Source organism: Mastigoproctus giganteus, chromosome 14, assembly GCF_048544385.1.
Source record: "Mastigoproctus giganteus isolate SK-2022 chromosome 14, ASM4854438v1, whole genome shotgun sequence".
Taxonomy (NCBI): Eukaryota; Metazoa; Arthropoda; class Arachnida; order Uropygi; family Thelyphonidae; genus Mastigoproctus; species Mastigoproctus giganteus.
In genome coordinates this window covers 98,426,098-98,452,531 of record NC_143588.1, presented here as the reverse complement: position 1 = coordinate 98,452,531, position 26,434 = coordinate 98,426,098, and the positions used below count along the sequence as shown (strand labels likewise).

The 26,434-nt window shown below is 36.8% G+C and overlaps 1 protein-coding gene across 2 annotated transcripts in view; it reads right to left on the bottom strand.

Annotated features, from left to right (window-relative positions):
* Nucleotides 1–26,434, bottom strand: part of LOC150075424 (signal transducing adapter molecule 2-like) — a 203,681-nt gene that overhangs the window by 67,816 nt on the left and 109,431 nt on the right. Inside the window, exons 5-6 of one of the 2 annotated variants that reach the window (XM_090389165.1) lie at nucleotides 21,925–21,991; nucleotides 13,386–13,461 (exon numbers count right to left, since the gene is read on the bottom strand). In XM_090389165.1, coding sequence (XP_090245291.1) covers nucleotides 13,386–13,461; nucleotides 21,925–21,991 — 143 coding nt within the window. The remainder of the gene's footprint in view (nucleotides 1–13,385; nucleotides 13,462–21,924; nucleotides 21,992–26,434) is intronic. The other variant, XM_090389166.1, reaches the window with a different exon arrangement.

The following is a 26,434-nucleotide window of genomic DNA, read 5'->3' as shown; positions in this document are numbered from 1 at the left end:
ATAACCGGAAACATCACGGGAAAGTAGTAGCAGAGGCACAAGAAGCAGAAATGACAAGACAGTAATTAGTGGCAAACATTTATTTGACATAATATTTACAATGGAGTACAAGATGGATGCATTTCGGGATGTTACAACAGATGCTCAAAGGTTCCACCATAAGATGCGATGCATGCGTGACACAGACGCAGCATGGATTGGCGGACACCGTCGAACATACCTGGAGTTTCTTTGACAGTAGCAGCAGCGCAGAAGAGATCCATTTCTGTCTCCACAGGCGATTCATACACAATAGATTTGAGGGCCCCCACAGAAATAAATCAAGGCTCGATAAATCAGGTGAGCGTGAGGGCCAAGCAACGGGTCAACCACGGCCAATCCATCGACGCCCAAAATGCCTGTTCAGATGGTCACGAACACACCTTCCATAATGGGCAGGCGCCCCGTCATGTTGAAACCAAATGTTGCGTCTTACATTTGCTGGAACATCGTCAAGTAACCCTGGTAGAACTTGTTCAAGAAAGATCCGATATTTAGCAGAGTTCATGCGGGATGGTAACAGGTATGGGCCGATTAAGCAGTCACCGACTATTGCGAAGCGATGTTGTGTCGCATGGGGGTGCAAACCATGTGGATTGTCGTGAGCCCACACATATGAGCATTGTGCTGATTGAATAAGCCTTCCCGAGTGAAATAAGCCTCATCCATGAACAAAACATAGGCTAGAAAATTTAAGTCTTGAACACTTTCTTGGAGAAACCACTGCACAAAAGCCACATGTGCAGGATGATCTTGGGGGAGCAGTAACTGAACCCTTTGGAGAAGAAAGGGGTGTAAGGAATCGTTGTGCCAGACATGCTGTACACTGCAATGAGACACTCCTAAGGCAGAGGCAATGGCATGTGTGCTGGTAGTAGGATTATTCTGGACGGCATTCAACAAACTTTCTTCCATGGCGGAAGTTCGCGTCGAACGTGGTCTGCCCGCACTACTCCTGTTACCTCTAAATGACCCATAATCACACAAATTTGCGCAAACAAACGGGGGGTCCAGTACATGTCTGTCTGGGAAGCGTTCTCTGTAAATTCGTTGAGTGGCTCGTTCATTGCCTTCTGCTAATGCGTACACTAGGTGCATGTCTGCGCCAGCTCACAGTTCGTATATCGATGCATGCTCTTCATGCGGCAACTTCTGCTTCAATGAGTAAACCAGAAATTTTCCCTCTTGCGAACTGAAGAACAGCGCCATCTACCGACTTACGGTGACGTTTCCGATGATGGGCTCCTATGCGATTCGCATTCCTTTAGATGTTACCTACTTCCCCTAAACGTTTGTACCAATATTTTTGACACACCCTGTATATATTATAGGCTTCTGTGTCGCCTGATAATTTATATGCATCCCATGAATTTTTCTTCTCTGACAAGAGTCTCATTAGTTCATTTGACAACCATTTAGGCTTAAACCTTGAACAATATTTCTTAATAGGTATGAAACGTTTAGTAGCTTCCACTATTAATTCCTTGAATGATTCCCACTTAGAATTTGCTGTTGGTATGATTAAAGAGGCCTGTGTGCTCTGGATTCATTATTATTATTAAATTACAGTTGCTCAGAACGAAACAGATACAAAAATATAGATTGTGACAAGTTTAATAATAGGAAATATACATATATTATATTAGATACATCATTATTATTATTAATCTAATATATAAGTTTAGATATTATCTAATCTAATATATGTATATTTCCTATTATTAAACTTGTCACAATCTATATTTTTGTATCCGTTTCGCTCTGAGCAACTGTAATTTAATAATAATCATCTGTTGGTCACACTGTACAGAATTTAAAAACTGTCTGAAACCACTGTAGTCACCTTCATGGAAGTAAAAACCCCTTCCTTTACCCCTGATGGTAATTATATCTTTAAGTAAATCCCACATCAGTACACTGCGACCTAATGGGTCCTTTATCTGCAAATTCTTAATACACGAATGATCATTGCTGATAACCAGATCAAGAGTATTACCCTCTCTGGTTGCCTCTCGAACATGCTGCTGCAGAAAACAATCATCCAATAAATCCACAAAAGTCTTACTAGTGTGCGAGTGACCAACCCATAAGTTCCAGTCTATATCTGGGAAGTTAAAATCCCCCATTATAAGACATTCTGATTTACTAGTCCACTATTTCTCTGTACAACTGTTCATTGTACTCATTCGAGTCATTAGGCCTATAACACACTCCTACTCTTATTTTTGCTTTTGCAGTGCTTGTGTCACACCAAACTGACTCAACAGTGCACTGTTCATCTAAATCAACCGGATGCACTTCTTTTGATTTTATATTTTTCTTAATTAACAGCATAACACCTCCTCCCTTCCTATCTTGTCTATCCTTTCTGTACACGTTGTACTCCTCAAATTCCAGCTCTGCATTCCTTATATCTGTGTGACACCATGTCTCTGTTATCCCAACAATATCTGCCTTTGATGTCTTGACCAACACTTGAAATTAATCAAATTTATTTACTATACTTCTAACATTGGTATACATCTACCTATTCCTATTATTAGTTACCCTAACACATCCCACATACCCACCTGTTTCATGATGACTGACATCAGTCCCTGAAATCCCCAACACCCCTTGCTCCACGGCGCTGCTTATTCTAATAGAAGTAGTGCAAGAATCACCTACACTTAAATAGAAAGCACCCTTTCTATTTAAGTGTATCCCATCCCTGTAGAAGCAGTCTCTCCTGTTAACAAGCACAGACCAAGCTGAAAAAAATTTTACCCCTTGAGCCTTGCACATTTCCTCCAGGGCTGAATTGATTGACAAGGCGCTCATCATGTACTCCCTCCTATCGTGTCTGGGCAGAATTGCAGACACTTTCAAATTTAACCCTAATTCACGACTTTTTGCAACATTGACCTGTACTTGTTAAGTAAATCTGCAGATCTCCTACTGTTAATGTCATTGGTGCCAATGTGTACAACAATATCACTCTTTGTGCCCTTAAAAGATGATATATGCTTTATAACATCAACTTTTGCCCCTGGCAGACATAACCTGGTCTTATTCCATCTATCCTTTTTACACAATATATTCCCTATCTCCCTGACAACGGAGTCACCGACGAAAACTAACTCCTGTTGGACTAGCGCATTCTGCCTTGGAGATTGCCACTGTGTTGCCTGATGCCCAGGAGTGAGCTCTGGCATTGAGTTGGGCAGCTGAGAGCTTGACGGGCCCCTCATTAATTTCTTCAAGGGCATCTACCCTACACCTCAAGCTCTCATAGACGCCCATCAGAACGCTGAGTTGACACCTAATTTCTAGACGCTCTCTGTACTGGCACACACACACACACACACACACACACACACACACACACACACACACACACACACACACACACACACACACACACACACACACACACACAAAGACATTCTCCTTGGCTAGATTATGTTCTGTTCCAGAGAGTTCGGCAAACATTTCACAAGTTGCACATTTTTTTTAGGCTGTGATGCGTTGGAGAATCACTCCACTCAGTTCTCACTCCACACAAAGACATTCTCCTTGGCTAGATTATGTTCTGTTCCAGAGAGTTCGGCAAACATTTCACAAGTTGCACATTTTTTTTAGGCTGTGATGCGTTGGAGAATCACTCCACTCAGTTCTCCCACGAGTCACAGCACTCCTGCCACTTTGTGCCTGTTGCTTTTCTGCTCAAGTCTGGGGCATGATATTTTAAATTAATAAGATCAATAAATTTAATTAATTAATTGTCAATACTACACTATCTAACAGAATCCTAAATGCAGGGATGCGAATTACGCTATATAATTTTACGTTAGAGCTACCTAGTTACCACAATTAAAAATTTGAATTCCCTACCACTCTATACAAAAACAATGGCTGCAAGTTTCGAATGAAAGAACGGTGTTACATATATTAAGTAGTAATCTACAAAAACTCTTATCTAAATTAAAAATAACCAGCATATCTAGAACTATTTGGCTACTTATAAAGTTCAATATAAAATAACAATTAGGAAAATAAAATGGCAAACACATCGCTTTTTCGGAGCCTGTAATTCACAGCTGTAAACATTTTGCCTCATTAAAATCTGAATATCCAACACAACTATTAAACAGAAACGAAACAGACAAGTTCCTTATGGACCTAGGAAACCAAGATAAATTTAATCTCTTGGTTTTACAACAGACAGACAGACATCTATAATATAGTTATATTATAGATATGTCTGTTTCATATAATAAAAATCCCTAAGCCTGGATATCTTTTGTGTCCCATATCTTTTTTTATACTGGTTTTCTGCTTTCTTGGCATTGTCTTCATCCACAGTTAATATTATTTCTCCATTAATGTCTTCTACATCCATCTTCAGAGTTAGTGCAATGTTGAGCCAGTTTGGTGTGACATCAGCACTGGGAAAGCAAAATTGAGAGTAGGAGTGTGTTATAGGCCTAATGACTTGAATGACTACAATGAACAGTTGTACAGAGAAATAGTGGGCTAGTAAATCAGAATGTCTTATAATGGGGGATTTTAACTTCCCAGATATAGACTGGAACTTATGGGCTGGTCACTTGAACACTATCAAGACTTTTGCGGATTTATTGGATGATTGTTTTCTACAGCAGCATGTTCGAGAGGCAACCAGAGGGAATAATACTTTTGATCTGATTATCATCAGTGATTATTCGTGCATTAAGAATTTGCAGATAAAGGAACCACTAAGTGGCAGTGATCAGAGCATACTGAAGTGGGATATACAAAAAGACGTAACTACCATCAGAGGTAAACAGAAGGGTTTTTGCTTTCGAATTGAAAAACTATCTGAGACCACTGTCTCAGATAGTTTTTCATTCTATACAGTGGGACCAACAGCAAAATTCTAAATCGGAAGCATTCAAGGAATTAATCTTGAAAGCTAATAGGCTTTTCATACCGACTAAGAAACACTGTTCAAGGTTTAGGCCTAAATGGATGTCAGATTAACTAATACAATTCAAGGCAGAGAAGAGAAATGCATGGGACGCAAATTATCAGGAGACACAGAAACGTATGGTAGATAAAAGTTGTCTTTAATCAAGTCGCAAAGGAGGTTAGGCAAGCGAAGGCAGGTTACAAGAAACCAGGATGCTAAGAAAAACAGCAAGGACTTCTTTATTTATATAAACTCTAGAAGGAATGGGATGAATTGGTTGTTTTGTCTGTTATTTGGTTTTTAGGAGCATTAGCAACTAAGGCCATATTGCTCCGGGATATGCAGTGGTCATTCCCTGACCTTTCTGCATCCTCCGTATTTGGTGCTCACGTGCTTGAACCCTGGTCTAATCAAGAAGCGTTTGCTATGCACTGCTGCTCCTGCCCACCTGGCTACAGAGGCGGTGGAATGAAATGGATTGATCCACTTGATATCGATGGTTCGAACGTTGATGATCCTGCTCAGATAGCTGATAATCTGAATGAGTATTTTGCATCTACATTTACACAAGGAATTTTGTAGGGAAATGAATGACAGAAGCTTATTAACCTCTAACAGGGAGCTTAATGGTTTTGTAATAGCTTAGAGCAAAGTGGAGGAGAAATTGTTGAAGTTAAACATAAGAAAGGCACCTGGGGTGGATTGGATCATTCCAGTTATATTAAAGGAGGTGGCAAAGGAAGTAAGCAAACCCTTAGCCATAATTATGAGAGCATCCTTTGACCCAGGAGAAGTCCCCATGGACTGGAGATGTGCAAATGTATCCCCAATTCATAAAGAATTATCAAAAGGTGACATGACTAATTACAGACCTGTTAGTATAACTTCTGTTCTGGGGAAAATAATGGTGTCACTGATTAAAGAAGCATTGCAGGATCATCTAGACAAGACTGCAGTAATGATTGAGACACGGCATGGGTTAGTTAAGGGGAAGTCTTGTCTGACCAATTTGATTGGATACTACAATGCAGTTACAAAGAAACTGGATTCAAAAAATAATTTTGATATCTTATACTTGGATTCGGTAACTCTCCTCCTAGAGAGTTACCGAACTTATTGGTAACTCTCTAGGAGGCTTCTGGATCAGCTAGTGTATAATCTTGCTACCTCTACTCTGCCAGTTAGTGACTGGAGGGAGTCTGAGTACTGTGTATGCGGCGAGCATTTTCGAAGCCACGTTATGTCAAGGATCTGGGTATATTCTTACCATGTGTACGGCATATCCAAAAATTTCATTACTTCATACAGCATGTCCCACCCACTTTTTCTTACTATCGAATACACCATGAATTGTCAAACTAATAGAACAAGCTTATCTGTGAAAAGATCTAAACCTCCCAAGCACTTCCTAATTCATTTCACAAATATACGTGGTCTCAATTGTAATCTCAACGATGTCCATTTCCACTTGTAGTCTGCCAAACCCCATGTACTTTTTCTGACAGAATCTCAGTTATCAGTTGATTCAACTACTACTCATCTCAGATGCCCAAATTATTCGCTGTATGATTCCTTTCGCCTCGAAGGTGGTATTTGTGCATATGTCCGTTCTGATATTCCCTGTTACTTGGAAATTTGGAATCTCCTCTCTTTGATCTTCTCTGGCTTAAAATCTCTCTACCTCATTGTGTCAAATTCATCTGTTGTCTCTACCATTCTCCCAACTCCACTAATCACTTGGAGCTCTTTGACTTCCTCTCTTTGCAACTTGACTTTCTCCACTCCAACTTTCCTAACAGTGAGGTAATTTTCCTTGGTGATTTTAGTGTTCACAACTCCAGCTGGCTTCCGTTTTCTAGTCACACAGACCCAGCTGGTTGAGATGCTGAGGCATTTGCAATTACTAATGACCTCACACAGATTGTTCATTTACCTACCAGAATACCGGACAATCCTAATCATACAGCCAACACACTTGATCTTTTTCTCACAAACAACCCTTCTAAGTACATGGTTGAAGTGAGGGGTCCTTTAGGCACTTCAGATCACAACTTGGTGATTGTCTCTTCTCCAATGGAGCCTTTATCTCATGGCTATTCTCAACCTCGTGTTGTTTGGCATTACAAGAATGTTGTTGTTTGTTTGTTATTTGGTTTTTAGGAGCATTAGCAACTAAGGCCATATTGCTTCGGGATATGCGGTGGTCATCCCTGACCTTTCCGCATCCTCCGTATTTGGTGGTGACGGGCTTGAACCCCGGTCTAATCAAGAAGCGTGTGCTATTACAAGAATGCAAAATGGGATGATCTGTGAGATTTCTTTTCTTCTTTTCTTTGGTCGGATTACTGTTTCAAAACTTCTGATGTCAACGTTTGCTCAGATTGTGTCAGTGAAATTATTCTTGCAGGAATGGAATCCTTTATCCCACTCTCCACTTTAAAATCTTGTCCTCTATCTAAACCTTGGTTTTCCAATAAATGTGCCAAGGCTGTTCAAGAGAAGAATGTTGCATATTGTAATTGGCTTGTTTCTAATTCTTCAGTTTCATTTTCTGCCTACACGAAAGTTCGCAACAATTGTAAAGCAGTTATTAACCAGTCCAAATTAGAGTTTGAACAGGCTAAGAGTAGAAAACTTGCTTCTTGCCCTAATGGTAGGCGAACATTCTGGTCTCTTGCCAAAGCTATTGGCCGCAACTTTTTCCCATCTCTTCTCCCACCTCTATCCAAACCAGATGGTTCTGTTGTCACTTCAGCCAAGGATAAAGCTGACCTCTTAGCATCCCATTTTTCTTCCAACTCATGTATTAATGATCTTGGTAAAACACCTCCCACCATTCCCAACACGCTCCGTTCAATGCCTCCTGTGGTCTTCTGTCAAAAGGATGTCAGAAGGATTTTGACGAATCTTGATGCTAAGAAAGCTCCAGGTCCCGATGGTATTTCTCCACTTCTTCTCAAAACCTGTGCTCCTGAACTTACTCCTATTCTTTGCCAGTTTTTTCACTTTCTTATTCCAAAGGTGTTTTTCCTTCTGCTTGGAAATTTCCAGCCAGTTCCTAAAAAGGGTGAAAAATCCCTCCCATCCAATTACTTCTACTCTTTCTAAAGTAATGGAGAAATCAATTAACCGCCAACTCTTAAACTACCTAGAAACCTTCTGTCTGATCAACTATCGCCAGTATGGATTCCGCCAGTGTCAATCCACTGGTGATATTCTGGCTTATGTTACCCATTTATAGACTAATTCAATGGAAAGGTTTGGTGAAACACAAGTAGTTGCTCTTGACATCTCAAAGGCTTTTGATCGTGTTTGGCATAAAGGTCTTCTAAACAAGCTTCCATCTTATGGTTTGCCAACTGTTTTTAGTAATTGGTTATCCAGTTTTCTCTCTGATCACTCACTGAGGGTGGTAGATGACTCTGTCTTCTAACTTCTCCACTAATGCCGGTGTTCCCCAAGGTTCAGTTCTTTTCCCCACTCTTTTCCTCTTGTATACTAATGACCTTCTTCCATTGACTGGAAATCCTATCCATAGTTTTGCCGATGATAGCACATTGCATTCTACTTTCCATTTTGAGAAACCTTGCCCTGCTCAATCAGCTTCAACTTTTCAAAAATATGCTACCAATTCCTTAAATGCTGGTCCTCAGGTAATTCTTCAGTGGGGCAAAGACAACTTAGTTGATTTCAACTCTTCTAAAACTCAGTCTTGTCTTATATCTCGCAAAAAGGATTATTCTGCTCCTATGCTTATCTTTAGTGACACTCTGATTTCTAGGCAAAATGATATATCTCTTTTGGGGATTACCCTGACTTCTAATCTCTCTTGGCACAAGCACATTACAAATATTGCTTCCTCTGCATCTAAAAAACTTGGTTTTCTCTTTCGCTCTCGGCGTTACTTTTCTTCCAAACAGCTGCTCACTCTGTATAAATCACAAATCCACCATGCCATGGAATATTATTCCCACATCTGGGGTGGTGCCCCCAAAACCTCTCTCAGACTTCTTGATTCCATTCAGAAGAGGGCAGTGATGTTAATTAATGATTCTTCTCTAACAGAGTCTCTCCACTCACTGTCTCATAGATGTACTGTTTCTGCTGCATGCCTCTTCTACAGATACTTCTACAGGCACTGTTCTTCTTAATTGGTTTCTATAATTCCCACTCTCTCTTTCAAAACAGTCCGAACACGTGCCGCCACCAGTCAACATCCATTTACTGTTCAACTTCAAACTCACAGAACCAACTTTTCATCTTCCTCATTTATTCATTCAACTGCTGTTTTCTGGAACAACCTTCCTTCATACGTATTTCCTGAAAATTACAGTATACAGAAGTAGACTGTAATTTTCAGTACTCAAGGTGTGGCCTGACCATTGCCTTATACAAGAGGATAATCATTTCCTTATCCCTGCTAGAGAAATTTCTGTATATCATTGACAAGACACCAAGAGCTACTCTTGCAGACCATCTGCACTGTTCTGAAAACTTCATGTCTGACTGCACAATTATCCCGAGGTCTTTTTTCATTTTCTACCACTGTGAGTGTACTACCACATGGTTGGTACATTTCTCTGGAGTTACTCCAACCTATATGCCGTATGCATTTGTCAATGTTAAACTTCAGCTGACACCTCTCTGTCCATCTGCCCAGCTTTTCTAGATTTTTTTTTTTTTTTTTTTTTTTTATGTAAACCCCAACCCAAGCACGGTACTAAGCACTATAGGTTCCAATACCTCTCGTGTTTGGGGTTTACATAAAAAAAAAAAACCTAGAAAGCTGGGCAGATGGGCAGAGAGGTGTCAACTGAAGTTTAACATTGACAAATGCATACGGCATACGGGTTGGAGTAACTCCAGAGAAATGTACCAACTGTGTGGTACTACACTCACAGTGGTAGAAAATGAAAAAAGACCTGGGGATAATTGTGCAGTCAGACATGAAGTTTTCTGAACAGTGCAGACAGTATGCAAGAGTAGCTCATGGTGTGTTGTCAATGATATACAGGAATTTTTCTAGCAGGGATAAGGAAATGATTATCCTCTTGTATAAGGCAATGGTTTAGCCACACCTTGAGTACTGTATACAGGTCTGGAGGCTTCATTTTAGGAAGGATATATATAAAGCTGCTAGAACGAGTACAGAGAAGGGTAATAAGATTGGTGAGGGGGAATGAAGGGATCCTCTTACCAAGAAAAGTTTTAAGTTCTGTAAATTGCAGCATCTGGAGATTAGGCACCTGTGAAGTGATCTGATTGAGTTGTACAAGTCCTTGAATAGTTTGAACAGGGGCAATGCTGATGGAATTCTTCCTCTAGCTCAGATTACAAATCTGAGGGGGCATAATTTCAAATTGGGGAAAGACAGTTGTAGAAGAGATGCATGGAAATTTGCCTTTAGCCAGAGGGTAATTGATTGCTGCAACAAACTTCCATCTGTTGTTGTGGAATTTGATAACTGAAATAAATTCATGGAAGAACTGGGACAAACTTTTAGAGCAAATAGATGTGTGCAATGCCGTGTTTTTTTTTTTGTTTTTTTTTTTGTTTTGGATGATGCTGTATAAGCTTGCTTTCTTGCATCATATGCTTCTGCTAATGCTAATATATAAGTTCAACTTTCCAAGAAAGAGCATATATCCTTCCCTGAAAAGAAATTATAGTATAGACATTTTTTACTTCCTGATCATCCCCCCCCCAAGAAAGAACCCATTATAAAATTCAGCACTAGTTTCCACACTGTGTTGCAGTTTGCTAACCAACAAAATCAGAGATGCAGTATAGTCTGGAACACCAATATTCTTCATAATCTAAAATATGCTTAACTTCTTTTTTCAAAAACCGAAGTAAAGAGACTTCCAATATACAAGACCTAAAGAATACAGTGTATTTATTAATTTGATAGAAAGGATAACCAGTAAAGTACATTTGATCTGTCTATTACTATGGTTTTTCCGAAGTTCCTAACACATAGGAATACTACCATAATTATAGTTTCTATAATAACATTAGTGGCACCAAATTACCACAAACTGACAATTCAAAACCACTAACTGCAACTGAATACTTCAAAAATATTAATAAAACTGCCAGATGATTACAGGTATTATGAAAGCCTTAGAAATATGGAAATTTGAAGTTGAAGGCAAGAATAGAGTTCATGTTAGAGTCCCACCAAATTCTTCAATAGAATATGAATACATTTATTTACTTACTTACAATCAGGATTAGACTCTGCTGTCCATGTCTCCTCCAAGTAAAAATACTCCTTTTCTCTCAATGAACTTTAGTATAGAAGCAACAATGAAGTAAGAACTTCAAAAAGCAAAGCCCACTTATTGACAACAGTATAGTTTTTTTTTATTTATTTATTATTATTTTTTTTTCAATTTTATCTCTTGTTATCCTTCTATGTTTTAGTCAACAATCCTAACAGAACTGCATTTCCAAATAGGGATGTCTTCTTAGTAAATTATAATTTTTTTTATCTCTTTTATTTAATCTTTTCTCAGTTGCCAATGTAGAAACCCCAACATTTTAAGCTATTGCGCATATTTTAATATAAAATGCAATATGAAATTGTTACTTACATTTTCCAGTATGTTAACAAAAATAGTTATAGGTTCTCATTCAAACTGTTATTTAATAATATTGTCAATGTATCTGGCACATCTTCTCATAAGTATGCATAGTAATGAAAGACTCAATGATAACTGGTCCTAAAACCCAAGCTGTGAGACAATGAAAACAGAAAGCATAAAATTGTACTTACCTTACTATAATACTGGGTATAACCATTGTAGGCATTTTCCTTTGATGTTATGTTTAACAGTTTTCTTTTTGCTTTTGCTTAAAGAAAAGCATGCTTTCTGTCACTACAGTACAAGTTGCAATAAGAAAATGGCTACAACTGAAACCAGAAACAACATATGTTGTTTAATGAATCAAGTTATGTCCAGTTGCTTATGTAAACATTAAAGATATGTCATATGTGCAATTGTTTCAGTAGAATGCTGTAATGGCCTCTTGGAAGAATATTTATCCTTAACATACTATATAATTGTGGCCTCAGCATTTGCAAGTTTCTAATTTTATTTATTTGGATTTAAGTATGTATTTCCTTGTCATTATAAAGGCTTGTTATTATGCAATTTATTTCTAAAGTAAAGTTCGATTTTTGCTGAATTATTCTCTTTTGAGGATGAGGAGAAAGCATTTTAGTTGGATTCAGTGTCATTTGCTCTTTTCTTTATGCAAGTGGACCGTTTAAGTGAAGTCTGATGAAAGATATTTCAGTTATCAAGAAGCACAGATGCCACTGTTCAAAAAGCCACAATTTGAAAAGCACATAACCTGTACTTATAATAAATAGTTACACACTCACAAACACACATTGTCTCTTACATATTATCAGCAAATAAGAATGAAGATAAAGGTAAGCAGGTTTTCTTGTTTGCAACATGAATGTTTTGGCACTGAAAAGCACAATTTTTGTTACTAACATGTTAAGAAAATGGTTATTGCCAAAATTAGAAACAAAAACACGCATGTAGTATGGCAACTAAAGTTATGTCTCAATGCTTATAATTAAAGAGAAAGACTACAAATTTGTTTGTCTTTTTGTGAAGATTTGCAGAGACTCAGAATAAAAAAAACTGTGGACAGGCTGTTAGTTACAGCCTTCTTGGTAATCTTTCACTTTAATGCTTTTAATTATAAATACTGGGCCTGATGTTATTGTTAATAACATATGTCTTAAATACAGCTGTTACAGAATCAAACTGCAAAAGCCATTCTTCTTCTGTCATTAGACTGATAACTTGTTTTAAACATGAAAATCATTATTTTCTAACTGTAGTATATTTTAGTTGTTCAAATTAAATGTCACCTTAAAAAACAACAACTGAGAATGAGTTGTAATTTTGGACAAGTTGTTACTACAAACTTACAAGCCATCGTTGTAACCTGATAAGTTAGAGGCAACAAACTCTGATATTAATTTGTGTTTATTTCTTATTTATTGTCCATTAACTTAAAGACATTCACATACTAATAGAGTATGCAGATAAAGTAAGTTACTATTATAGAAGCACAGCTATTAATAAATTTAATAGTTTTTACTGTATTTTTCATTATGACAAAAATAATATGGCCCACTTTACTCAATTTATCTATTTCTGTTATAAGTTTAGTATTCCCAACATAAAATACTTAAATTTGATTATATTTTACAAATACAAAACATGACATATGCTATTTGTTCATATTAACCTATATAAAATCTAAATTCATTTAAACTTAAACCAAGAAATGTTTTGTTTACTGGTACCTACAATTAAAGACTAATAGCTAAATTAAACCTTTACTGCACCACCAAATAATTAAATGGAAAATCATAAAGAATAGGTACCTTTTGCTATATCTTCTTCCTCCTGTTGGCTTGATACAACATTAGGATCTTTATTATATGTTGCACTTTTCTTAGACTAATTAAATGGGAAAAAAAAAAAAAAAAAAATCAGGGCCACACTATATGAAATATTAAGAACTCATTTCTTGGAAGAAAGATATATGCGAGAATTAACTAATTGTAATAAGAGATTAAACAGCAATGCACTCCAAATAAATTTAAAAGGAAAAAAATGATCAAATTAATTAAAACAAACTGGAAAGAAAACACACCAACAACCCAACCATTTAGATGCCAATTTTTATGAAGTTTCGAAATCCTTAAGGATATCATTTTCAAGTCTAAAATACGAAGCCACCAGCATCCATGTGGTATTCTTTCCAAATTCAATGTAGTATATTGTAAAATAAGTAGTACCTTCATTTGTGAATATGATTAATATAATTTGAAAGAATAAAGCGATTACCTCAATCAGGTCTGCAGAATAACTTCAAGGTGATGCTCTCCAAATAAAAACAGCAAAAAAAAAAAATAAAATAAAATAAAAAATAATGAATTCTTGCACTCACAGCCCATGAATAATTCGATATACCCTGGGATCAAAGGTGAAGAAGGACCCGATCCTGACCCCAAAACATAGCAAACCACCCCCACAAAACTCTGAATGATAGAAGACATTGTGTCACAACAATTAAAATTTAACCAAAATGAAAGAATTGATCATGGTGATGATATAAATTAAAAACCAGTAATGAAATAAATAACTATTTTTACAAAACTTTCCTTCCTCCATTTCCCCTTCATTTGTGAACGAACTAAACTCACTGAAGAATTCAATACTTTGTTCTATGTTTTTTTTTTGCATAAGGAGCTACTTTAAAAATGTGTTTTGAGGCAGAATGAGTTCCACTATTTTTGATGACAGAGCTTATTCTGCAAGAAGACTAAAATTAGAAAATAAAGGATATTTCCCCAACTATTTTTTAAATGAAATAGATTTTATCCAGATGACAAGCATCTGAAAAGTATTGTTTTCACACAAAAAATAATTACAGTGGATTCCGTTTATTTGGGCCACCAGTTAATCAGGGCAGCTGTTTATTTGGGCAAATCTTAAAAAAAAAGAAACCAATCGAGGAAATAGCCAGGGTTTACTTCGCTTAATTGGGACAGCATGCCGTTTAATCAGGGCAGGAGACCGCAGCACTGGAGATTACCCTGCGATTGTCTCTGACGGTACCACGTGGTTCGGTCGAAATTCTGGAGGTCACAACCATAAAACAATAAAAACAATTAGCAGTCACCTGTTTATTGGGCTTTTCTGTTAGTGAAATCTATCATCAACGGACAGTAAACTCGATCTTACTGAATTTGCGATAATACCGACAGCTGGAATTCTGTGGGTTATTATGATGAAATGTGTTCACACTTCCATGAAATCTTCAATCATATAAAAAAATTAATTTTCAGATCTTCTCTTCATTCCTATTTTTAAAGCTTTGTAGCTTGTTACTCCGTTCTCACTTGCGCATATTGTGTTACTTGCAATTTGTGTGTGCCGTGTTCTTTGTTATTGATTGCTTATCTTTTTACTGTTTTAAATTTTAACCCCCCCTCACAAATGTCAGTGAACAGAAATGTCAACTAGTTCGTATGTACATATTACAGTACGTATTAATTATTCCGATTATCACATATCATTTAATTTTTTAATTGGTAAGGTAATAAAGGGTAAATTTGTGTTTAATATATCTTTGCTTTTATAGCTTGTGGATAATATTCCTCCTATTTTTGCTAATTAGAATCACTGTTTAATAGAATTAAAATTCAATTCACAAACGTGATCACAATGACCAGCGCTTACTGCACATCATATAGTGAACGGTACTTCACTATGTTGAGTTCGTCGTAACGTGATTTCATTGTACAGTGAACCAATTGTAAGGGGGGGGGGTACATTGTATTTTTTACTATTTACGTTTGTTTGTTTGTTATTTGGTTTTTAGGAGCATTAGCAACTAAGGCCATATTGCTCCGGGATATGCAGTGGTCATTCCCTGACCTTTCTGCATCCTCCGTATTTGGTGATCATGGGCTCGAACCCCAGTCTAATCAAGAAGTGTGTGCTATGCACTGCTGCTCCTTCCCACCTGGCTATGGAGGCGCCAACTATTTACGTGAAACTTTAGATAATTGGGGCAGCCGCTTAATCGGACCAAAATGCACTAGTCCCAATGTGTCCCAAATAACCGGAATGGACTGTATTTTAAATTGCTTTCACATGGAAAATAACTATTTGAAACAATACCCTAAAAGAAAAAAAAATTTTTTTATGAGGTCCATTAACTCTAAAGCAGTCTCCAACATTTTAAAGTTGAGGGCTATACCATTTAAAACTTTAACTTTGCATTTCTGTCATTATTCAAGCACAGAGAACAGGTGATTAGCATGGTTTACGGAAAAGTGGCCCCCCGCATTTTGCCCACCGCATTTCGTCCCCGGCACATTTCACCCCAGTAGATAATGAGTAGGCTACAGAAATGGAAATACTGTACAGTCAACTCTCGATAACTCGAATTTTTATTGAAGTCCCAGCCCCTTTAGTGGAGATTCCATGTTAAACTCTCTCGATTACTCGAACTGAACTTCCGATAACTCTAACTTTTCCGAACGAATTTTCAAAATGACATTCATGTACAAATTGTCACGTAGCTTTTAAACTAATTTCTCCCCTTTTGTATGTCTTCAGGGTTCTCTTTCCATTGTGAAAGGATTAACTGGAACTGTTAATCCTTTCACAATGGAAAGAATACATACTTGACCACAAGGGCGATAGTCACGTGGTTAGTGACGGACATGGGGGAGGGAACAGTGACTAATCTTATAGGAGTCTTTTCAGTAACAAGTGAATCTTGTTCTGATTTGTCTAAATTCAAACAATAAAAGTTCCTGCATCTGGCTCTCCTCACATTTCGTGGCGCAGTCGACAGCGCGCATTTGCTGTTTTCGCCGCCTCCACAGAGAAGTAAGATACAGAGTGGACTCTTGTTCAATTCATCCCAGCGCCTTCACTTTCAGAACATGAAACTAACGCGGCGATCTGTGGCCATCAAAACTCAACGAGTAATAACGTGCATGCCCAACGCTAAGTTGCTAACACGTGGTTGCTTCTGTGTCTCGATTTCTAGTGTGTTCGTTAAACGTAGAAATTTTGTTTTAAATAGGTCTTTTTTTACTATTGTTATAATTATTTGTGTATTTATTTTTCTATTATTATAATTATCTGCTGTCATGCACAGAAATAAGTGTTTCGTGTGAGATAAATCTGGAGTTCGATTGTACCGATTTCCGAAAGAACATTTAAGATAATTTTTCAGAATTGATAAACCTGGAAATGTTTTTTTAAAAAAAAAAAATACTGAATAGCTAATTAATAACTAATTCATAACTTATTACACTAATTTATATGAATAGTGTATTGATATTAATCCAAGTAGTAGTTTATGAAATAATTAAATTATTCCATAAAAAAAAAACTTCATGAAATATGTCATAACATCTTTACTGTTTCTGAAATCAAGTCAAGTCAGCCAGAGTCTCACTGACAAAGTGAAAGAGTTATTTTTATGAATTAAATCAGCATGCTCTTTTTATATATATTACAGGACATTTCATGTGAAGATATTATTAATTCAATTTGCATTGGACTACACATAATTCAAATATCTTTCGTATGAAATGAAAAAATTCATAAATAAAAAGAATTTCAATTATATAGTGTTTTTTTTTTTTTTTTTTTTGTTATTGTAATGCTAACTCAGATAATGATCTAAATGAAAGAATGCTAAATTCCTTTTGTTAAAGAAAATAACTAATTCAGCAAAAAAACAGTCAAAATTTAGTCATAGAGAATTGTCTTCCAAATTTTTCATTCATTCCAGATTCTTTGTATTTCTGTGAAGTGTATAAAAAAAAAAAAAAAAATATTAGTGGCTCTGGTTAGCAGGGAAATAATGCAGTATTCATAGGATGCCAGACACAAAACAATAAATAAAGGAAAAGAATTAAATAAAAATTAGAACCGAAATTAAAAGCAGTTCAATTCATTCATTACATTGAAACCTAAAACAACAGTTCAGATCAGTCAAAATGACAGATGTAAATTTATGGAGTTAAGGTCAAAAAAGTAATATTTAAAAATATAATGGCCAGACATTGCCTAAAATGCAGCCTAAAAGGATATTAAGATGACGGTGATTAGTGCCATTTGCAATAAACATTAATAATTACAGAATTTCATGTAAATACTACTGGATTAAAGTGAGTGAAAATAAAAAGGTTTCAATAAAGTGAGATAGGTGTACTGGTCTCACTGTACTCACAGAATTGTACTGAAACCTGATATAATTAGCCACCTGATTATTTACACCCAGTAGTGTAAATAAAAAAAAAAAAAAAAAATCTGTATTTATTAATGTCTATTGCAAATGGCATCTTAACCTCCTTCTCCTAAGGATGGAACATCCAAACATTATGGATGTTTGGCCATGACTTATAAAAATATTAAACTTTATTAATAATTAAATAATTTTATTTAGGTGAAAACAAGTAAATTTCCATATTTAACCAGAGAAATTAATTGAAAGTACAAGTGAGGGGGGGGGGAAGAAAATACCAGGGTAGGAAAACGTGGGATTCGAATCGCGGAAAGAGAAAATGGCTGCATTTCATGTTACCACGCAGCCCCCATAACCGGTTGCATATTATTGCCGAAACATTTACTTACGTTATGGTTTGCTAATCATCCACCGTTCTTAGTGTTGCTATTTTTGGATTGGAGTAACAATAAACTATGAAAATTATATACTGTACTAATAATCTGCGAATTGATATATTATCTAACGCAATAACAAAACTTTAAAAAATACTCCAAGAACATTGCTAACTTCACAATGTTCCGGCCTGTTTCTATGTTCTGAAAGTGGGGCCTCCACTGTCTATGCAATTTTAACATGTAGCCGGAATTGCCATTGTCATGTATGGGAGTGTCCACTCTGTATGTTACTACTCTGTGGCTGCCTCATTATCAGCTGTGCATCGTGTGAACAAGCTGAGCGTCGCAGGCAGTGCAATACAGTATATCTGCATATTATTTTTGCATCTTGATTGATTAATCCTGTGCGTACAATGGCAAAAAGTGTTCCGTCAAAGAGGCAAAAGAAAATTGGTAGATGATGACAACCACATTTACGTGTTTTCAAAGAAAACTCTAGATGAACAACATGGAATCTGGGTTTGTGAAAAACGTTCCACCTGCAAAGGGCGTGTTTGGAAGGCCCAGTTGTGAAAGTCGTAACTAAACATAACCATGCAGCTCAAGCTGCAAGGTCGGAAGCATTGCAATTGATTGGTCAAATACGGCAACATGCAACAACCACAAATGAACAGCCACAGCAAATTGTTGCATCAGTTATTGCAGAGACTCATGCCAATGTCACGGCATTACTTCCTAAAAAGGATTCACTTAAACGAACCATTCGTCATGTTCGATGCAACAATGGTACTCCAGTTTTACCGAGCAATCTCCAGGACCTAGTAATTCCACAAAATTATCAAGAAATTATTATCGATGGCAATGTACAACAGTTTTTAATGTATGATTCTCAGGATGAACTTCTCCCGGGTCGCATGCTTATTTTTTCCACTAGTAACAATCTTCAGTTATTGGCGCGTAGCCAGGAGTGGTTTTCTGATGGAACTTTTAACACAGTACCCACACATTTCCAGCAACTTTATACAATTCATGTGGTTCAATTCAATGCAGTTATTCCAGTGGTACACGCGCTTCTTCCAAACAAAACTCATGCCACATACGTCAAGTTGCTTCAAGAAGTTAAAAATCTACACCCGGGTCTCCAACCCCAGCGACTTATTACAGATTTCGAACAAAGTGCCATGCAAGCCTTCCAACAAGAATTTCCTGGTATTGTAAATACCGGTTGTTTTTTTTCATCTTTCCCAAAGCGTTTGGTGAAAGGTACAGAATGAAGGTTTAAAAGCTCGATACGAACAAGACCATGAATTTGCTCGTTGGATCTGAATGATTCCGGCATGGGCATTTATTCCTCCTGCTAACATTATTCAAGCATTTGAAGATTTAGTTGAGGCTGATGACTTCCCCATTGAAGCTATGGTGATTGTAAACTACTTTGAAGATACATATATTGGAAGAAGACAAAGGAGAGGCCGGCAATTACCCATTTTTGCCATCGAATTGTGGAATGTTTACACACGAACACAATGATCAGCAACGTACCAACAACGGTGTGGAGGGGTGGCACAGGGGATTTCAGGAAACTTGTGCTACTTTATTCCCAAATATTTACCGATTCGTTGATTCTTTAAAGAAACAACAAGGGCTGCACAATTTCGAAATTACACAACTAATTGCCAGTGATTCAGGCAATCAAAGAAACAAGAAGTATGCTGCAATTTCTGCTAGAATCAAAAGAATAGTCCAAGGTTTTCAAAATCGTAATGTGATTGATTACCTTAGAGGCATTGCATACAACTTCCGAGTTTTAAACAATAATAATGTGCATTTATTCTATGATTGATTACCTTTTATTGATTCATTCTATTAAAACAAAATAAATTAGAATTAATAAAAAATTAGGTTATTTCTATAGCCTATTCATTATCTACTGGGGGCAAAATGTGTCGGGGACGAAATGCGAGGGGCGAAATGCGGGGGGGGGGAACTTTTCCGGATCCCGATTAGCATATATTATTCTTACAACCAAATTTCACATGGTTTAAATCTAAAAATGAAAAACAATATGTGGTTTAAAATTACTTACATTATATATCTTGCAGTTACATAATAAATCATAATTTTGCAAATATAGTGTGTCATTCAAAAGTTTCTGGACTACATTTTTCTTTAATTAGTAGCATTTAGCAGTTATTTCATGCTATCAGAGGACTTTCTTGCATCCTGTTACAGTGAGTCCAATGGTTCTGCCACTGTTGGAAGCATCTGTGGAAGCCCTGTGCTTTAAATTCTGTAATTATAGTCTGAGGTTGTTTCTGGATCATAATCATGTCAAATCTCCTACCATTCAGTAAGAACTTCAACTTTAGAAAAAGTCACAGCAAAAAAACTCCAGGACAAAAAAAAATTCAAAGAAAGAAAAAGTCACAAAATCAAGGTGGTATGTCTGGGGAAATATGGAGTCATAAAATTTTGGAAGGAAATTCCTGCAAAGGTAAGAACAGCGAGCAAGAGCACTGCCATGATAAGAGAAACTAATTTTGAGTACATCATTTCTCTGGATATTTTCACTATACACCTTCATGCAGCAGCTGTAGAACATCTTCAATAGTAATGTTCATGCACAGTTTTTCTCCATGACATGAATTCCTAATACGCAATTCCATAAATATCAAAAAACACAATCAATGCGTTCTTCACATTGGAATAAATTTGTACTACATTCTGAAACCCATCAAACCACACTTTGGTGTGATCCAAAATGAGATGTTCAGGCCAGTGGTCATCAAGCAAAGTACATGAAAATGAGAGCTAAATTAAACAGTTTGTTCACACAAACAAGCATCACTATCCATGACTTGGCTAATGAGGTGGGACACACATTTTGGATACTAGATTTGAACATGCAACTGGTTCACAATTTCCTCTTCAAAAGCAAGTTTTAAGACGTTGAAGGTTTCCATGTTCAAGTGATTTAATATCATTTGTTATACTTCAAGACTGTTTGTTCTTATTTGATTTTTCACTATGGAAACTAAAGCCATAAGGTGTCAATATGCTATGTCAGTAAATCACACTTATTCCATACGCACTTTCTTGTATTTCATGATGAAAAACCTGAAACTCCGGGGGGGGGGGGACTGTGCATCCTTCATCCAAGACCCAATTAACTCAATTGTGAGTCTGAAAAAGTGCATAGAAGTTTCTCCTGGCTAGAGAGGACTTGAGCACAGGGCTTTGCCACATGGCATTGGATGACAACAATCACAACTACTGGAGATTAATAATAAGAATGTATTACTGGTGAACATCTAGAGAATAGTCTTAAGACTACTCTCCAGATATTCATCATTAATACTTTCTTATTTTGGGTTTTATATACTTAGCTTGGGAGATTAGTTAACTTTACCTATGTAATTAAGCATTGGATAAGATTAACATATGTTAAGTTTGTTACTTTACAACTGCCAACCAAAAAAAGGCTGCTAAGTTTTAGTGAAACTGTTTCACTATAACATTGCTCACCTAGTAGAGAATATATTTTTGATCAATGCTGCAATGTTCATTATATCACACAGGCTAGTGGACTTCACAGAAACATTTTTTAGATTGCAGACTGCCCAAGGCTTTGAGTTGAAGTACTCCATTCTCCAGAACAAGGATGAGAAAACAGATTCATGGTAAATATCTATTCTTGTACACACGCACACACACACAAATAATATTTATTTTATTATCAGTAATGAATTGAATAAAAAAAATTACCTGATCAACAGAGGTAGAGAAATCAAGTCCTTCACTCTTGAGGCTATTGTAGAGGGAGGGGATGAGGCTTGAAAACAATTTAAACTTATTAGGGAAAATAATATTAAAACTTTAATAGTGCATAGCATTTATATTTTTATATCATTAATAAAGAAGAACAAAAATTTACTATTTTGTTATAAAATTTAATTATACTACATTAAGAGGTACTTAATGGGGTGATGCTAATACCTCATGTTAAAAGGAAGGCTAATAGAGAGAGTTGACAAATTCAAATATCTAGGCTGTTGGAGTAATGACAAAAATTGAACCGGATATGGAAATAAAAACAAGAATTGAAATGGCCAGGCAGTATTTCCTTAAAATAAGATCTGCATTAAGCAATGGAAACCTGGATCTCCTCCTTAGAATCCGCATGATGGGATGTTACGTTTGGTCAGTTTTGCTGTATGATGCTGAGATATGAACCCCGTAAACTAACACTACCAAGAAACTAGAAGCATTTGAAATGCAGACATACAGAAGAATGTTAACAGTACCATGGATAGCAAGGGTGACCAATGAGAGGGTCCTGCAGAGAACTGGAAAATCTTGTAAATTGCTGAGGAATGTAAAATAAAAAAAAAACTGCGTATCTTGGATATCTGACGCAGAACAACAAATATGCAATTCCATGGTTAATTATTGAGGGGAGAATGGAAGGAAGAAGAAAGATTGGGATAAAATGCATATCATGGCTAGATAACATCAAGAAATGGATGGGACCGAACACCAAGTAGCTGTTAAGAACTACCAGAGACCGAGAGCCATTTGCTGCCATCTCCTAATGGAGGTCACCAACCTCCATTAGGAGATGGCACACAGAAGAAGAAGAGGTATACAGTAGGAACCCCGTCCGCAAGGGATACATTACGAGACCTACTGTGGATGGCTGAAACCGCAGATATAAGCGAACACCTGCTGACCTCATATATAATGTGATTTTCTTGTACATACGTATAATAAAGTTTAATTGATAAATTAAACACACAGAAAGACATTACCAACATTAAATACGGTAATAATAAAGTACAGCAGACTCTCGATTTACCAGGATTGGATTAACTGGGACACTTCAAGACTCCAAATAAATAAATAAATTTAAAAAAATAAAAAAAACACCAGAAATTATAAAATTCAAGTAATAACTAGAACAGGTATAAACACATATTTTGCAAGTCGTAAATAAGCAACAAGAAGCAGCGTTATAAGTCATCACTGGGAGATTAGTGTACCTATTATCTTGCAACCCCCCCCCCCCAACTGTCTTCACACTTACTGCTCAAAACAAGAGAGCAGAAATTGTTGAAGTTAAACATAAGAAAAGCACCTGGGGTGGATGGGATCTATCCAGTTATATTAAAGGAGGCGGCAAAGCAACTAAGCAAGTCCTTAGCCATAATTATGAGAGCATCCTTGAACTCAGGGGAGTTTCCCACGGACTGGAGATGTGCAAATGTATCCCCAATTCACAAAGGGAGATTGAAGGGTGACATAAGTAATTACAGACCAGTTAGTTTAACTTCTGTTTCGGGTAAAATAATGGAGTCACTGGTTAAAGATGCATTGCAGGATCATCTAGACAAGACTGCAGCAATAATTCAGACACAGCATGGGTTTGTTAAGGGAAAGTCTTGTCTGACAAATTTGATAGGATATTATGAAGTGGTTACAAAGGAACTGGATGCAAAAAATAATTTTGATATCATATATTTGGATTTCAGGAAAGCTTTTGACACTGTTGCACATGGAAGACTATTGTACAAATTGGAGCAGAATGGTATTAAGGCTAAGTTGCTACAATGGATAAAAGGATGGTTAAGTGGGAGAAGACAGAGGGTGGTAATCAATGGGTGCTGCTCTTCGTGGACTAATGTTATTAGTGGAGTCCCACAGGGTTCGGTGTTAGGTCCACTGTTGTTTTGTATATTTATCAATGATATTGATGAAGGTATATCAGGCTTAATGTCGAAGTTTGCAGATGATACAAAGGTTGGCAGGGTTGTTAATGACAGTAATGGCAGTGTGCTACAGCAACAGGATCTAGATAATTTGGGCAGATGGGGTAAGAAGTGGCAACTGAAGTTTAACCTTGACAAATGCAAAGTACTGCATATGGGTAGAAGTAACCCCAGAGAAACGGACCAACTGTGTGGTACTACATTTAAGGTGGTAGAAAATGAAAAAGACCTGGGAGTAATTGTGCAGTCAGATATGAAGTTTTCTGAGCAATGCAGACAGGCTGCCAGGGCAGGTCATGGGGTTTTGTAAATGATATATAGGAATTTTGCTAGCAGGGAGAAGGAGGTGATTGTCCCTCTGTATAAGGCAATGGTCAGGCCATGCCTTGAGTATTGCATACAGGTCTGGAGGCCTCATTTTAGGAAGGATGTAGATTTACTTGAGCATGTACAGAGAAGGGCAACAAGATTGGTGAGGGGAATGAAGAGAGCCTCTTACCAAGAGAGGCTTAAGTTCTGTAAATTGCAGTGGCTGGAGACTAGGCACCTGCGCAGTGATCTGATTGAGGTGTATAAGGCCTTGAATGGGTTGAGCATGCTGAATTCTGATGGGATCCTTCCACTTGTTCAGACTATGAACCTAAGGGGGCACAAATTCAAATTAAGAAAAGACAGATGTAGAATAGATGTGCGGAAATTTGCCTTTAGCCAGCAGGTGGTTAATTGCTGGAACAAACTTCCATCTGTCGTTGTGGAAGTTGACAGGTTAAATAAATTGGACAGGCATTTGGAGGGAATGGTGTGATTTTTTTTTTGGCTGATGCTGCATAAGCTCATACACTTGTTTTCTTGCATCACATGCCACTACTACTACTACAAAAGAAAAGGGGGAAAAAAAAGAAAAAGAGATCAAATATTTAATTTTATTTAGTGCGTTGCATCGATTGCTGTGTTCCGCTGTAACGCGAAAGGACTAATTTTGTTTCTTTATTTAAGTCAGGGATCTTAGAAATTTTTTTTTTTTTTTTTTATTGTAACTATTTTTTTTTTGTTTAGAAATTGCGAAAATGATGAGCAAACACAAGAGCTGCGCTTTCAAATTAAACAAAACCTTGAAATTACTCAAAAGTTCGGAAATGGTGCATCCGTTAAATCACTAAAGAACCATTATAATGTTGGTGATCAAACCATACGCAACATTATAAAAAATAAAGGGAAGCATCGTATTGGACAAGCGAGTAGTATGTGTTAAGTTTTTTCATTTTTTTTCCGTAGTTAACGGCAGGTAACTGAATCAGCGGATACGGGGGCACAACTGTATTCTGCTTAAACTGTTTATGAGAGGACATATGAATATCTGCCAACATTGAGAAATATAGAAATTGAATATAGAAAACTTTTTTGCAACCAAAAATACAGATTTTTTTCTGCCAGCATGCAAAAGATCAGTACTGGCAAATTTGCTTACAAATTAATAATAATTAATTAACGTAGGTCACTCAATGTCATATTCAAATTATTTATATCATTATAAAAGACTTTTCTTTGGTCTAAAAAAAAAAAAAAAAAAAATCAATGCGAAAGTAACGATTTTTTTTTTTTTTTTTACATGCAAAACAGGTCAATTTCTGACATGTAAGAAAAAAAATACTGTAATTGAAGTTAATTCCAAGGCTTTCTTGCTTGTTAGTTTTATGGTAGCAAAAACTTCTTGGAAGTATAACACCGCGTGCTCTAGTATAGATATATGGAGCCATTTTTGGCTTATATTTGGTTATTTTTGCTGGATTAGTTAAAGATAATTTTTGGATAAGGTCGTTTCAAGCTGCATGAGTAATAATTTTGAGATCATACGAGGCACTTGTGTACTTTATTATTTATTTTTTCTTTATTTATTATTTTTTTTTGAATTTAAGTTACAAGTGTGGATAACCAAAACTGTATGAAACAAGACAAGTACAATTACATATTTTTACATGCATTATTTATTATTATTATTATTAGCCAGATGGTGCAAGGAAGCCTGAGGCTTTGCTGCACCAGCCAAAACAAAATTTCCGAGTTACCCTGAGAGTGAGAGAGAGATAGAGAGAGAAAGAGAAAAAAAGAGTCAGAAGTAGAAAGGAATCACCAAGAAAGAGAAGAATGATGATATCCAGCTGAGGACCATAGGTGTGCCAAGCCCATACTCACCAGATGTGGGCCCCTGACCATCATCAATATCATTTATAAATACAGAAAACAACATTGGACCCAACACTGAACCCTGAGGGACTCCACTAATAACATTAGTCAACAAAGAGCAGTTTCCATTGATTGTTCCACCTATCCTTTTTACATAGCATGTTCCCCGTTTCCCTGACAATAGAGTCACCAACAACTAATAGTTCCTGTGGGACCAGCGCATTCTGCCTTGGGGTTTGCCGCTGTGTTGCGCGATGACCAAGTGCAAGCTCTGGCGTTGATGTGGGCAGCTGAGAGCTTGATGGGCCCCTCAATTTATTTCCTTC